General features: G+C 36.3%; 1 protein-coding gene across 1 annotated transcript in view; it reads right to left on the bottom strand.

Moving 5' to 3' along the window:
* The window catches only part of ASXL3 (ASXL transcriptional regulator 3), a 175,687-nt gene that overhangs the window by 102,080 nt on the left and 58,421 nt on the right, over nt 1–15,186 (bottom strand). Inside the window, exons 4-5 of the mRNA XM_053902545.1 lie at nt 6,223–6,331; nt 4,880–4,988 (exon numbers count right to left, since the gene is read on the bottom strand). Of these exons, the coding sequence (XP_053758520.1) occupies nt 4,880–4,988; nt 6,223–6,331 (218 nt within the window). The remainder of the gene's footprint in view (nt 1–4,879; nt 4,989–6,222; nt 6,332–15,186) is intronic.

Genomic DNA, 15,186 nt, shown 5'->3' with positions numbered 1-15,186 from the left:
GATTCAGCAAGGAAACCACCTGAGCTGGCTCAGGACTTTACTATCAATTTGTAAGAAATCATGTGATACCCTACTCCTTAATTTGGATAAGCCAGGGGTTCCTCTTTGTCAAATTCTCAAGTCTATAATCAGAATAGATTTAAACAAATGTTGGAAAAGCAAACTGTAGCAATGACTCCTGGCCGTTAGTGTTCCTTGTGATTCCAAGAGAGTTCACAGTGGTTACAGCCTGGCTTTTGGTGTCACATACATCTACCTGGCTTACCACTTGGATGAGATATTTAACATACCTAAGTTTGTCTTCTCACAGGTGAAAGAAAGAGAGAGAGAGAGAGAGAGAGAGAGAGAAAGAAAGAAAGAAAGAAAGATTCCTTTCCTTCCAAGAAAGAAAGAAAGAAAGAAAGATTCCTTTCCTTCCAAGCAAGGAAGGAAGGAAGAGAAAAATAAAAGTAACAGAGCCTAGAAAGACTAATTATCTCCTAAGAATGTTGTGAGGGTTAAACCATATACATGTAAACAACTTACAGAGGCTGGGTCTTAGAGGCATTCATATTTTCAATATCTAGGTCTGGCAAGGTTCGTGGGATATAAACAGAAGAATATGGTATTTACGTGGATAGGAAATATAGTTATCCTAAAAGAAGCATTTGTGGTTTGCCATAAGATGCAAAAGTGTAAAAGTCAAGGAATATTCAAGGAAATAAGCTGTTTACTGTCCGTTCAGTGATTCCCCAAAGCAATTTCTCTAATGCAACTTCAAAGGAGAAACCAGAAAATCTAGTCTCGGTCACATTAGCTGGAGATGTGTGGGTATGTGTTATTGTGTGAAGTACCTATCCACATTTCAAATTAGGGGAATTTACTCATCCTGCTTTGTTTTGGTTATTGGCTGAGTGCTCTCACCCTGTCTCCACCCCTTTCCAGCCGCTAAAACCCTCCCACTGTTTCTTCTGAAATTCCGAATTAGTCATTTAGCAAAATCTCCCATTAACCTCCATCTCTTCTCAGAATATTCCACTCACATCTTGGATCTACAACAAAACCTGACTCTCTCCAGTGAACACTGCCACTTTCCCTGGAAGCCTCTCAGGCAGAAGTCCCTCACTTTTCCATACATCTTGTACTACTGGGACTGGAGATGGGATAGGTGGTCTCTGTTTCCCCTTGCTGCTTATTAGACGCCTCCAGCATGCTATCTCACTCCATGAGACCATAGTAACAACTACCGCTCCTTCCTGCACTCATCTACCAACTCCTGGGTTACCCCTCTTCATGTTTTGAAGATTTTAACTCCTAAATGTCACACCCTTTCAGTGCTAGTTCTAACATAATTGCCTGTTTCAATATCCACACAGATGATTCTCTAATACTTTACACCTGGGCTACCACCAGCCTCTACGTCTTTGTGCAAATAAGAAAAAGCAACATTTCCTCCAAGGAGACCCAGCTCCATCCCATAGCACTAGGCTGAGCAAACAGAGGGCTGCTGAATTTCAGCCACTGATAATGGTCCCTTCAGTCAGGCCACTCTGAAGAGGGCGCACACTGCCTAACCATTCATGACAGCCTTAAACCTAGCCCCCTTCTTTCTTTCCTCTCATCTCAGACATAAATTCCATAATATCGTCCTAACCTCAATTTCGTGCATTCCACTCACATCACCTATCCTTCTAACTCATTTTCTCTAGAACACCAAATCAAACAATCTTATAAGGCCAATCTCTTCATCCATTTAATAGATCCCATTTCCTCTCATCTAATCAAGCACACGGTCACAGGTCACCTTCCTCATTATCAAATTCTCCTCAACTGGATTCTCCTCATCCTCATCCAGTTGAGGATATCAACTCAATATCCTCATTATCTAGAATAATTAGAATTATTCTAATATTTATCTCTCATTTTAAAAAAAACTTTATTTTTTAAAAAAAATGTATTTATTTATTTTGAGAGAAGGGGGAAAGGGCAGAGAGAAAGGGAGAGAAAATCCCAGCAGGCTCTGCACTGCGGGGCTCAAACTCACAAACTGTGGGATCATGACCCGAGCCAAAACCAAGAGCTGGACACTCAACTGGCTGAGTCACCCAGGTGCCCCAAAACAACTTTCTTTTGATTCCACTTTCCCTTCTAGCCATTTTCCCATTTCACACCTTCCCTTTATCTCAAAAATCCTTGAAAGAATCATCTTTTGGGGACTCCAATTTCTGTCCTCCTATTCTCTTGAAACCACTCCACTCAGGCTTGCAGTCTCAGCAGTGGACAGAAATTGTCATTGCCAAGTTCATCACCAACCTCACAAAGCTAAATCCAATGGTTATTCTCAGTCTTCACTATAAGCTGATCCATCAAAAGCATTTGGCACATTTAAGGTGCTTCCTCCCCAGAAACACTTTCTTCTCTTGGTTTCCAGGACAGACATGTTCTTCTATCCATTTATCTTTAGTCGCATTTGTTGTAATTATTTCCTATAATTTCTCCAAGTTCTTAAAATTCAAGTGCCCGTGAGCTCAGTCTTTGGGCTTCTTCTCTCTTCTATCTGCCTTCAGTTCTTTGGTGATCTCATCTGTTTATGATCTTTGAATATCATCTATAAACTGACCACTTTTACACGTGTATCTCCAGCAAGATCTTCCCCATGAATCCACGACTGATAAATCCAATTATTTAACACATTCACCTGGGTGTTGAAAATGAAGGTCATACTTAATATGTCCCAAACTGAGTTCCCTATCAACAATTCTGTCTCCTAAACTAATTCTCTTGCAGATTTTCCATCTAAGTTGAAGATAATGCTAATTCTTCTACCTGCTCACACTCAAATTTGGGGGTTATCTCCAGCTCCTTTCTTTATGTCACAGCCATACTAATTTTAGCAGCTGCTGTTAGATCTAGCTTCGTATATATCCAGAATCCAATCACTTTCCAGCATATCCACTGCTACTCTTTTTATTCAAACTCTTATCTGATTATGGCAAAAGCTTTCTAACTGGTCTCTGGTTTTTGTCCTTGTTCCCCTATATATATATATATATATATATATATATTTGTAATTAGTGCTCCTGCTATACTTTAGCTTCTGCTAAAATCTATGTGAGCTCCTTGTCTCTCTAGCTCAAAACCCTACAAGAGTTGAACATCTAATTCAAAGCAAAAGGCAAGATCAAGGCACCATAATATCTGGCCCCATAACTTCTCTAACTTTGTATCTTACCATCCTCTCCTTTGCTCACCCTGGCCTCCAACCACACTAGGCTCTTGATGTTTTTGGAATATTCCAGGAACTCTCCTGCTTCAAGGCCTCTATAATTGCTGCTTCTTCACCTAGAACTCTTCATCCTTAGATACCTGCTGCCTTCCTTATTCCCCTCAGATCTTTCTCAAATGTGCCCCTTTCTTTGACTCTTATCTCATTTATTTTGCCCCATATCACTTTTTTGGAACTGAAGAAGCTATACATTTTACATACTTATTTTGCTTAATGTCTGTATCTCTACCCATCTAAGACCCAGGGGAGGTCTCTTTTTGTTCTTGTTTTTACTGCTGTAACTGCAGTGTTGAAAATAGTACAGGACACATAGAAGCTCAATAGTTTGACAGAGAGGGAGAGAGGGAAACACAAGTGCCCATTGAAGCCAGTAGTGCAACAAGAGGGATAATCCAGTAAGATTCCCCTTCATCTTTCTGAAGGAGAACAGTCTGCTCCATCTAGCAGCCCCTCCAGAAGGCCAAAAGTTGCTGTGCATCTCTGCCTTGTTCTCTCTGTAACCACAAGGCCCCGTCAAAATTCACAGTACTACCACAACGATAGCATGGGGGTGAGGTGAGTTTTCAAAAGGTGTAAGAATAGGGACCTCAAATTCAGTGAGAGTTGGTTTTCAAAAAAAAAAAAAAAAAGTCCACAAAGCTAACTTCAGCCCTTTTATTAAGAATCTGTGTTTCCTACTTTAATTCACAACCTCTATTGCAGATCAGATAGGCACTGAAGCAAAATCAGTCTCCTGGGGACTATCAGAAATCATACCAACTTACAGGGCAGGAGTGTCCAGTCAGAATACAAAGGGACTATGTGTGGCCGTTAATAAAATGAATGGCTTTGGGCTATTACTGAAATACGATATTTCTGCAAGGATCCTTTAAGATTTGTTTGTGTAAAGATAATTTACTGATTTCTATGAGTCCACCAACAGAGGCTTTAATGACACAGTCTTCCTCCTGAATCATGATCTGGGCCACTTTGTGAGACTAGTGGGTAGGGTAGGAAAAAGTACAGCAGCATTTGTGGAACAAAGATTCGCTAAAACTGCAGTACAGGAATTATATACACTAATGCAATCATAATGCACATGTCTTGAGAAAGATAAAAATGAATTAACATGGGCAGAATTCAGAGGCAGAAAATGCCCCCCTTAGAATTCTGGAAGGGTTGCTCACTTTTCAAAAGGGTTTCACGAGAACATAACTTATTTGGTCCTTGTTTCATTGTTAGGAATACTAAGATCATCAAACTACTTGTGATCACAGGAAAAAAGAAACACAATCAAAGACAAAACAGCATTCTCTGTCTCACATAAGAATAAAACCACCGGATACCCCCAGTAACACCCTCATCTTACAGGAGAAATATACTGAGAGCACTTGAGAATATTACCCAGAAAAGTCCATACTTTAAAAAATAACTAAAACAAAAAGCAAATAAATGCATATTTTTCTTAGGTGATAATCTTTTGAATAAAAATTACTTGATGCTGAATCTAAGCAAGTGGTAAAAACGTAGAGAAGAAATTATATCTATAATGGTCAGGAATTCAATCTGTGAATTATTGGACTTCTACGTAATTTCTAAGAGTAAGGTTTATATCTTAAAGTTCATCACACTTACCTCCATTTCCTTCTCCACTGGCATTGGCCTCTGCCATTTCTGCGCCATCCAGTTCAGACTCACAGCCTAAATCCAATGTTCCATCAGCTGGGCATGACGACTCCTCTTTCTATATTATTTTTAAAAAATGATGATTTATGGAGATGTACTGGCAACTGAAAACATTTAAAATACTTTCAGAGTCCTAAAGTATTACTACTGTTACTTATAACTTGGAATTTCAACAGATTTACTTAATGTAAAATTAGTCCTTCAAAAAAAAAAAAAAAAAACTAGGAAAAGTACGCTGCCACAGATGATTTTTTGTAGATAACCTTTTAAAATCTATTCAAAAGTGACATATGCTGCTTCCATTTTTTTTTTCAATTCTACATTCCTCCTTATATTAGGAAATGGTTTAACAACTCAGAATTTTACCAGTACATTAAATACCCAGGTACCTACAAAAAGCAACTGAAATAATACAAGTCTTTTTGATTAACCTGGGTTATTTTGTGAAACGCACACAGTGATGAGGGCCTAATGCTTAATGGCTGAGAAAGAACCTTTGCTTCTTTGCCAGGTATAACGTTTAGCATTAAAAACAGCCTTCTCAAAGGAAATTAATGACCTTTAAAGGTAATCCATCATTTATTAAAAACAGTGACTTATTTTTAAAATATAAGAAAAATAAGTTGACTTATTATTGTTCCAAGTTACACAACCATTTGGAGACCATCGGCTTTTATCCTCTGGAACTTTGCATCTTAGATAACACTTCTCATTCTAGTTGGGAAGGGGATTACACTAAAATAATTAAGACTCAATCATCTGAGTCTTTTTATGTCATTTCTCTATTCTTCTCACACAACAAGAATGCATTATTTAAAATTCCCTTGCTGTTTTAAAACTGAACGATTAATTTAAATCAGCAACTTTTCAAGAAGGATGGATAAACTTATTTTTATAAAAGACAGAAAGGCACACAGGTGTGAAGTCTGTATATCAACTGATGGTCATTAAGTCAAATAGTTTACGGCAACTGTGATCATCTTAAGCTCTTGGCTGATGCCTCATGGCACTCCTCCATGTAAATTTTTAAGAATCAAGAATTTTAAGGAAGCCACAACTATTTTCCGTTACCATATGTTAGACTGAAACCACAGATATGCTCTCCTTGAAGAAAAATGTCATTGTTTATTCTTAATATGAAGTCACTTTTAAGACATCTGAAAACATTTAAAAGGCATAGGGGTCACTTTTCTACCCTTCACCCAAATCTAATTTTGTTTACCTTCACATGTCTGAGAAAACGCATGATACGCAGTAATAACAGACATAATACGCAGAACAATCCAACTTACTTTGAGAGCATAGAGGCCTGACTTTCCAGGGATTTTGAAGAATGTTCCATCCCCTATTCGAGTGTTAGTGTGAAGCATTGCATTCAGACAGGCTAATGGAGAAGTTCCACTAGAAAATAAAAGTGTGCAAAAATGAAGCAGTCTGAGATGCAGTTTCTGTGGCAAAACTGTTCTCAGTCTCTCAAAAAAAGACCTTCTCACATGCCTTTTTAAAATATCCTTCCAACCCTGAAAACATCTACATTACAATAACAGGCCAGTCCAGTTTTGCCAAAGTTAATCAGATGCATCTGTCTTATAGGCTTCAGGCAAAAAGTCTCCTGAATTGAAATTATGCTTTTATTCATAAAGCAACCAACACTTTATTTCCAAGAAACCAAAGCTCAAACGTTAATGTGCTGTTATTTTACAAATAATACCACGAAGCCTCAGTTTTTAAATATTACAGGCAACTTGATGGTTGCACTTGAATGATCAAATAAACCAAGTTCAAGGACAGCTCCATCCTATAGGTTGAAAAGCAACAAAAGAATAATAAGAAACCAGGGAAGAACTGATTTGAAATTACAAGTATTTAAGTTACTCACAGGACTGCATTTCTCACACGGCCAAATAAAAATGTCTATCTGTGTTTATACCTCTGATACAGCTTCTACAATGACATCAGTTGCTCAGATTCGTCAATAAAAAAGTATGTGTTTGGGAATTCTACCCAGTTAATAATTATGTTCTGTAGTAAAACTGCAAGTGACTGAATTATGAAAACAGATTTTTTAAAGAAATCAAACAGAATTAAACTAATAATTAAAAATATCAATGCACATATGTACAAACATTGAAATGCATTCATTATACTTAGAAAGATGTTTATGAAATGTATATGTATGTATTTTCTGGAGTAGACTTTAGAACTTTTTTTTTTGTTTGCAAACTAGTATTTTGCAAACCAGAAGTTAGAGCTAGTATTATTACTTTCATTTGCTAATGTTGCCATTTACATTTTACTTCCTAATATGCTAAAAGATTGATATTTGATTGAACCAATATTGATTAGAAGCCCTACTCCACCCCATTTGTGTCATATGGGTTCTGGGTATTTAATCCAAAATATTCTCAGAGAAGAGAACCTCTAGGATATTAAGGTTTTGAAATTTGAATTTCTATGACAGAAACATAGTTTTGCTTACTAAAAGTTTCTAAAAACGAAGACTATTAAATCTCTTACCTACTATGAAAACTCACAATAAAAGGCTAAATTTGCCAAGTTGCAACAGCATGTGTGTGTGTGTATATTGCATATATTGTATATATTGCATATATATACATCATAGTCATAAAGGTTTATGAGAATTACAATAAGAAGAACACTCTCATTTTAGGAAGAGGCTTCTCTTTGCCAACATGTCAGTATGATCCCATTGGATCTGACAGGAAGCAAGAGCCCTAACATAAATTTGGTCATAGAACAATGCAGTGATAACACTAAAGTATACGTGGTAATTCTACTGTGTGCATTTATGTAATATCTTTCCTTGGGAGGCTTCTCCAAGTTTACAGACCTCATTTCATTATTTTTCCTCACAAAAGATTTTTTGCTCATATTTCAAGTGGGCTAGGCATACCTTATACAGTAAAATATATTCATCTCTCCCAGAAATATCTCTGTTCATGAACAAATTCCAGATAAATAATGCTGTACATGTTATACTGAACACTCCAAAATACCTATTTTTGTCATTTTCTCTTTAGATAAAAGCACAGACAAATTGAAGCTGGGAAATTATTATGCCAGATTTGTGGAGTTTTAATTTAGTGAAACTGTCAGAAACACAGACTTTCTGTAGGGACTTGGCAAGAAAATGTTAACACTATAAGTAAAATAGAATCCAATACATAGAAATGAAAAAAAATGCAGACTTTTAAAAATGTAACAATAAAATTGCCCACCTAACAGCAAACCTCACACACATTCTTCTTGCTTTTTCCTAAAGTCCTAACACAGATTTAGAATATGAAAGAATACTACAAATTTAAAGACAAAAAGTGCTAAACAAATGCAATTTAACATCACTACAATTTACATTTTCTTTCTAAGGTGCAGTAAATGAAGATAATTGTAGAAGATAAATTGACTACTAAGTAGCAGTTTAATGCTATGCTTGCTGCAAATGTAAGTGATAAGCACCCAGTTTCATATAAATAATAAGCTCTGTGGAGCATGAATATATTATTAAACTATACTGTTTATTAATTCCATAAAGTAAAGATTTACTATGGAAATATTTAAAAATATGTACTTCACAATCACATGACAGTGTATCCCCAAGTCTCAATGACTACCGTCATTCTCCCAAATCATTCCCAAAATAAACATACGAAATCTGTTTTATTTCAAAACTAAACAACATTTGCATTTTAGAAGAATTAGAAAATATTTTGCAATGAAATGCAAATTTTACAACTCAAATCACTGGCTGATTAGTCACTTAGTTTTAAGCTTACAACCTGCATTTCTTTACAGAAAAAAAAAACCCTATATTAGGTCTATTTGTTTAAAAAACAATAAAACATTAGCATCAACTGTTTCATCCAATGCAGAACAGACATAGGAAAATGCATTTTTAAAAAATCCTTCATACTATTTATTTATTGCTATTAGCCTCAACAACCCCATACAGTCTAGAAATTTGGATTGCTTTTCCTGAAGAAATGAATGTCTTCACGAACTATTACTGAACAGTAGTAAATAAAAGTCTTATTTATATGTTTTTATTAATTTTGTATTAAAAAATTAAATCTAGCAGGCATGGCTTGGCCTGCTTTGAAGAAAATATATTTATATATGTTTATGTATTAATATATATTACAATGACTTACTGTGGGCATGAAAGAAGATAAGACAAATATATGTTAGAAATGTATTCTTAGATAGCATGAACAACTTTTACATAGCATTTCATATTTGTAATTAACAAAAAAACACATTTCGTTCACAGTTAAGGCAAGCGTTAATTACCTCAGTTGGAACTTTAAAAGTTAAAAACTCTATAATAAAATATGCATGTGTGTATATGATCTGAAATAACAAAACAACATTTTAACAACAAAAAAAACTCTGAACTTTCAAAAGTTACTTACTTTCTAAAAAGATGAGTTGGAAGAATCGTGATATCCCGAATTATAAAAGGAAAACCAAGAAAAAAGGAAGAAAAGAAAGTTAGTTTTCCAACTTTAAATACAATTCTGCATCTTACCATTTCAATAAACAGGGCAATATACAAGACACACACTGAACTTGTAGTTTTGGCTGCCAAGGGGGAGGAAAACCTGGGGAGCTGGGGTAGAAGGTGACTCATACTTCCTTCCCTAATGCCTCCACAACGTTTTCATTCTGTCCACAATGCACATGTATTTCTGTATCATAAATATAATTAGAAATAAATAAGAAGGACAGTATTTGTCCCCCGTTCTTTTCTTTCTGCCATTCCCTTTAATTGGGCCCTTTCCTATACACCTGCCAGGGTAGATATACAGCTTATTCTACTTGTTTGTTTTTCTCCCTAGACTGTAGGGTTGTGGAACCCTTCTGGTTTGTTTTCATTTCCCACAACCCCTGAAGCAGAACAGGGGTGGAATTTGGAGGCAGGGGAGCAGGCATAATTTAAACTGTCTAGACATCAAAGAACCCCCAGAGATGCTTTGCAGAGCCCTGGTGCTGTGTGAACTACAGAAAACCCATTGCTTTATCACATCAAATTGCTGACAGAACACATAAAATTTTACTAATAGTGCACACTTAGTGAAGGGAATGGATAGCCTATCTATTTTAATAATTTTAAAAACCACACACACACACACACACACACACACACACACACACACACACACCAGGGAATACAACTGGAAGAAACATACCCAGGGAACACAATTGGAAGAATATTTATAGACATGACAAAGAAAATATCATAATTGTGGTACTCCATTCCTTTATGTATAAAATAATAATGCTATACAATATTTAAGTAACACAACTTTTAGACTATTTTACTAAGTATCTCTTAAAAATGTCAGATAAAAGCTATTCCCAAAAAACATTTTCAATCTAATTTTTCAAATATGGGAGCATCAAAAAATTAACCCTGAACAACATAAGTCTAAAAACTCAACAAATTCAAGAAGCAGCTGTTAACAGCATTTATTGTGTTATTAACAGTTATGTGCTAAGTGCTATTAATATAAATTAATAGAAACAATTATACGTTCACTCTCCTTTCAAAAAAATTCTTAATAGCTCCTTTCAAGTACTTCCAGTATTGACGGCTTAAAGACAATATCTTAACTGTAAAGGCTATATTTTTAAGAGGAAATTATGTGGGCCTCTGGGGTGCAAGTAATATTTTAGCTCTTGATACAGGATCTTTGTGTTCACTATGTGAAAATTAAATTGTTTACTTAGGATTTGTGCATCTAACTATAGTTATACTTCACCAAAATGTTTTTAAAATCATAAAAATGAACAGTTCATTTTTGGATTTGTCTATTCATTTACATATTCAATGGGCAAGTCATTACTAGTGGAGAAGAATAAACAGTGAGTGTTGATGACTCCTTAACACATACAGGCACACTGTACACCTGATGTATCAGTAACCTACATGATTAAAAAAATTCTAGAAAGTCAAGGCCAAACTAACTTCTTACTCTTGAGAAAAATTACCACCAGCCTGGAACTCTTGAAAATGACTGAAAATAAAAACTTAAAAGCTATATACATTACCTAAATAATCCCAGCACATAAAATTTAGCCAAAGAATGACCTAACGCAACCTTGAAATTTGATTTTGAAGACAAAAACAGTGTTCCAAACTCTTATAGTGCCTCTAAGAAAATCACTAATGAACAGTTTTAACCAGCACAGACATGAGATATAAGTCTTAAAAATATAAAAATAAATAGGAATAACCAATTAACTCGAGAGATGTGTCATAAAAGGAAGATATTTTGCATATTTCCATGTGAAGAATATCCACATGACTTTCAAAATTCAACATGTCTCTATGGTAAAATTAGAAATGCAGCACTGGTACTCTCAGGAGGTAGATATATCGAGGAATGAAATAATTACCAAGTGACACATGTCATGCAATTCTCAAATCTAGAGAAACAATTTCCAAACCTAAGCATGTCTCTGATTGGCCTGAACAATACAAAAAGATACTCTTCTTAGGATAAACAGGAATTTGAACTTAGATCTTTTATGCACTTTGGAGACCTTACCCAGCTACCACCAGGTAGACTACAGTGGTTCATACAACCACGTTCATTAAAGTGACCTTCTGTTTTAGGAGGCAGGGTTCCCAAAACATTAATACAGGACAAAAGTATGCCCAGTATTATTTTAAAATAGTACCTATAAGGAGAAAAAAATAGGCCTCTACAAGTGTCAATTAAAGCCTATAATCCAAATTATAATTTTTAAAGGCCCCCAACTAAAATCTGAGGTGAGGCATCTATAAATCCAGACACTGAATAACAACACAGCACACTATAGCTGGACGTTGACAACTGTCTCTCCCCATGCCATGTTACCACTGCTATACCAGGAGAGACAACAGAGCACAAGGAGTAAGGCTGGGGCTTCTGGAGCCTGTCAGCTTGAATTCAATGGAGGCTACACCATTTACTAGCTGTGTGACTTCAGAATTGACCCCTCTGGGTCTCAGGTTCCTCAACTACAGAATGTGGTAACAGGAGTCACTATTTCATAGGGGATTATTCTGAAGGAGCAATGACTTAAAACATGTAAAACACTTAGAAATGTGTCTGGCATACTGTAAGTGTTCAAAAGATTGTGAACTATCATTTTTATGAATACTCCTCCTCCTCAAAGAGACCAACATCGAGAGGTACACAAGATGGCTAATGGAAAGAATTTAACTATTTTGTAACTTGTCTGAAGAACTGGTTCAGGTTAAGATTTGGTCTAATTTCATTTTCATTTCATCAGCAAAAATAAGTGAAGACGTGGAATGCATAAACTCCAACCCCATCGCCTTTCACATGTGAATAACAGTGAAAATAAGATATTCAATAAAGGTAGTAGGGAAAGAACAATAATAATAAATATCTGTTATTACAGTTCCCATTTACCGAGCATTTCGAATGTGACCGGGCTTTCACAACTATTATTTATATTCCGTGTAGCCACCATGAGAGGTAAGCATGATTTCCAGTTTCGCAGATATAACTGAGGCTGAGATGTGAAAAATCTTACTGCAGTCAAATAACAACTAAATGATACAGCTGAAATCCAAATTCTATTCTGATTCCAAAGCCCATGCTTTTTCCACTCTCCCACATTCTTCTCCCCACAGTTGCCTCCTCCACTTAATTAACCCTGGATACTAAAAAAGAAAATGTAGCACTTGAAGGAAACACACAAAGAGAAGCCAGATGCTGGCAAACGATAAACGTGGTTGGTTCCATCCTCACTCAATGCCACCTATAGCAATGACGCCCTCTGGGTAGATTCCATTATTCTAAGAACTAGGCTGCAGAAGATGACATCGCCGTTCATCTTCCTTAGGTAATGCTACCTCTGCAAATTAAAGAAGAAAGAACTTTGAGAGAATATGGTAGAGAATTCAGGCCCATGACTGAGAGGACTCTGTAGAATTGGATCATTAAAGAATAACACGATCCGTTAATTGAATAAACATTTATTGAGCACGTTATATATGTCAAGTTAATCTTGAAATAAATTTGCACTCTGACAGCGCTTTGCACATAAAAGAAATGCAGACTGAGCTCAGCTGAATTCTCTGAATACATACAAAATGACAAGGGATTTAGGAGAAAGGAGCCTTGAGGCATGTGGCACGACAGGAGGAAAATCATTTCAAATTTAAATGTTATCCTTAGTTTATTCCAAGAAGATGACTGAGATGGGTTCATGTGCCAATTTCTTATGTCACCAACTCTAATGCAGGGGCAACCAACCCATGGGCACTGGTGGCTCTTCAAGACTTTATACTATTTCTCCGTTACCACAATCTCAAAGAGAATATTTTCAATTAGGCCAAAAAATATATCTTTCAAAACAAAATGGTGAACTTCATACATTAAAAACAGACATTACTTCTATTTGGTATGATAAATTAGTTTAAATAATGATTTAAATTTCTATATTCTACGTGTACTCTTCCTCCTCTCCCAACTCGTTAGCAATGGCTAATACTACAGCATTTCTGAATGTGTTCTATAGGATATTAGTCCCAAGTGCCGCGCCCAAAGACTGTCATATGAATTTTGGAAAAGCAGCATACTGTATGCTTTGCAAACTCACCAAATACATTATTATATAATAAAGTCTGTGAAAAAAAATCCTCCTTAACTCAAGAAACCTCCTTAACTCAGTGTTGCCTAAGCATAAGCAATTAAAAAAAAAAATCTTTCCCACCATAGTATTTAGCAACATACCCTATTTTAGTATGCCAAGAAATATACTTGGGAAAATGCTATACTATATTTATGACTAGGATCATTAGAAAAATCTACCTAGCAGTTGTAACTCCCAGGAATGTTTAATTTTATTAGCTGAATGCTTAAAATCTTATTTTAAAGGTATACAAAGCATGCGTTACTCTGTGGAAAAAACAATGCACTGTGATGAGTATTTTTCACTGTGTATATTTGTAAAATTGAAAAACATATCCAGGGACTTGAAATAGCATTGAATAATATAACGGAAAGTACTATATATTTGCAGTATTACCCAACATAAATATCATCTTACTCATCCTCCCACTGGAGATCTTCCTCCTGATCCTCTATCTCTCTCACTATCCTCCTTCTCATCACACAGGACTGAAGCATTTCTCAGACCCCTCAAATTATTGTGCCTCAACAAAGTTCATCTCTCAATTTCCCTTTTCACTTCCTCGCATCCTAATTCATGCAGTGTTTGCGTCACCGGTGGACAGTGCTACAGCTCCCCTAACTGTGCCTTCAACATCTCCCTGCTCCAACGCAGCCTACCCACTGGTGCCAAAGCAATGCTTCTATTCAGTTAACAAACAAAAACACTGCTTAGACTCCTCAGGCAAGGCCACACACTGGATTTTATTTATTTAATTTTAAAAACGGTGGTTTCAGAAGCACAAACTCCCAGGCTGAAATCACAGTCCTACCTTCTCCGCCTCTCGGATTACTCTCAGACCACTCTCCTATAATCTGATCCAACCCGGTAAATCATGTGCCTCCACAGTCTCCCATCTCTCGTTTGCTTCGAATGAAACCCTCTGTCTGCATCCCACTCCTTGCTCCGTTTATCACTCAAAATAAAATGTTTAGGGGTGCCTGGGTGGCTCAGTCAGTTGAGCGTCTAACTCTTGATTTCGGCTCAGGTCATGATCCCAGGGACATGGATACAGCCCTGCGTTGGGCTCTGCACTGACCATGAAACCTGCTTGGGATTCTCTCCCTCTCTCTCTCCCTGCCTCCCTCTCTCTCTCACTTTCTCTCTCTCCCCCTTTGCCCCTCTTTCCAGCTCACGTTTTCTCTCCCCCCATCTCTGAAATAAAAAAAAATAATAATATTAAAAAATAAATAAAAATAAAACCTTTAACTACCACCTGTATGGTGACACCATTTGTGATCCCAGGACATCTGTGTATTACAATCTCAACACTTTGAATATCTCATAGTTTCTTGTGCATCAACACTTTTAAGCTTATAACTTTCCTGCCCCTACTACTTACAAGTTTGGGAACTCCATAGGGGATAGGCATATATTTATCTTTGTACTATCTGACAAGCAATACCAATGCACTCAGAACATGTTTGTTGAGACGATCACTGCTATAAAGGTTGCTACAATCATGCATTTGTGGACCAGCAATGAATATCATCCACAGTCTATTTTAATTTATGACTATAATCATGGGTGCCAAATACCCTACACTC

This window comes from Panthera pardus, unplaced genomic scaffold (assembly GCF_024362965.1).
Source record: "Panthera pardus isolate Hobbes unplaced genomic scaffold, ASM2436296v1 HiC_scaffold_15, whole genome shotgun sequence".
In the NCBI taxonomy this organism is placed as follows: Eukaryota; Metazoa; Chordata; class Mammalia; order Carnivora; family Felidae; genus Panthera; species Panthera pardus.
Note: the sequence above shows the minus strand (reverse complement) of the source record. Positions and strands in the feature narration are given on the sequence as shown.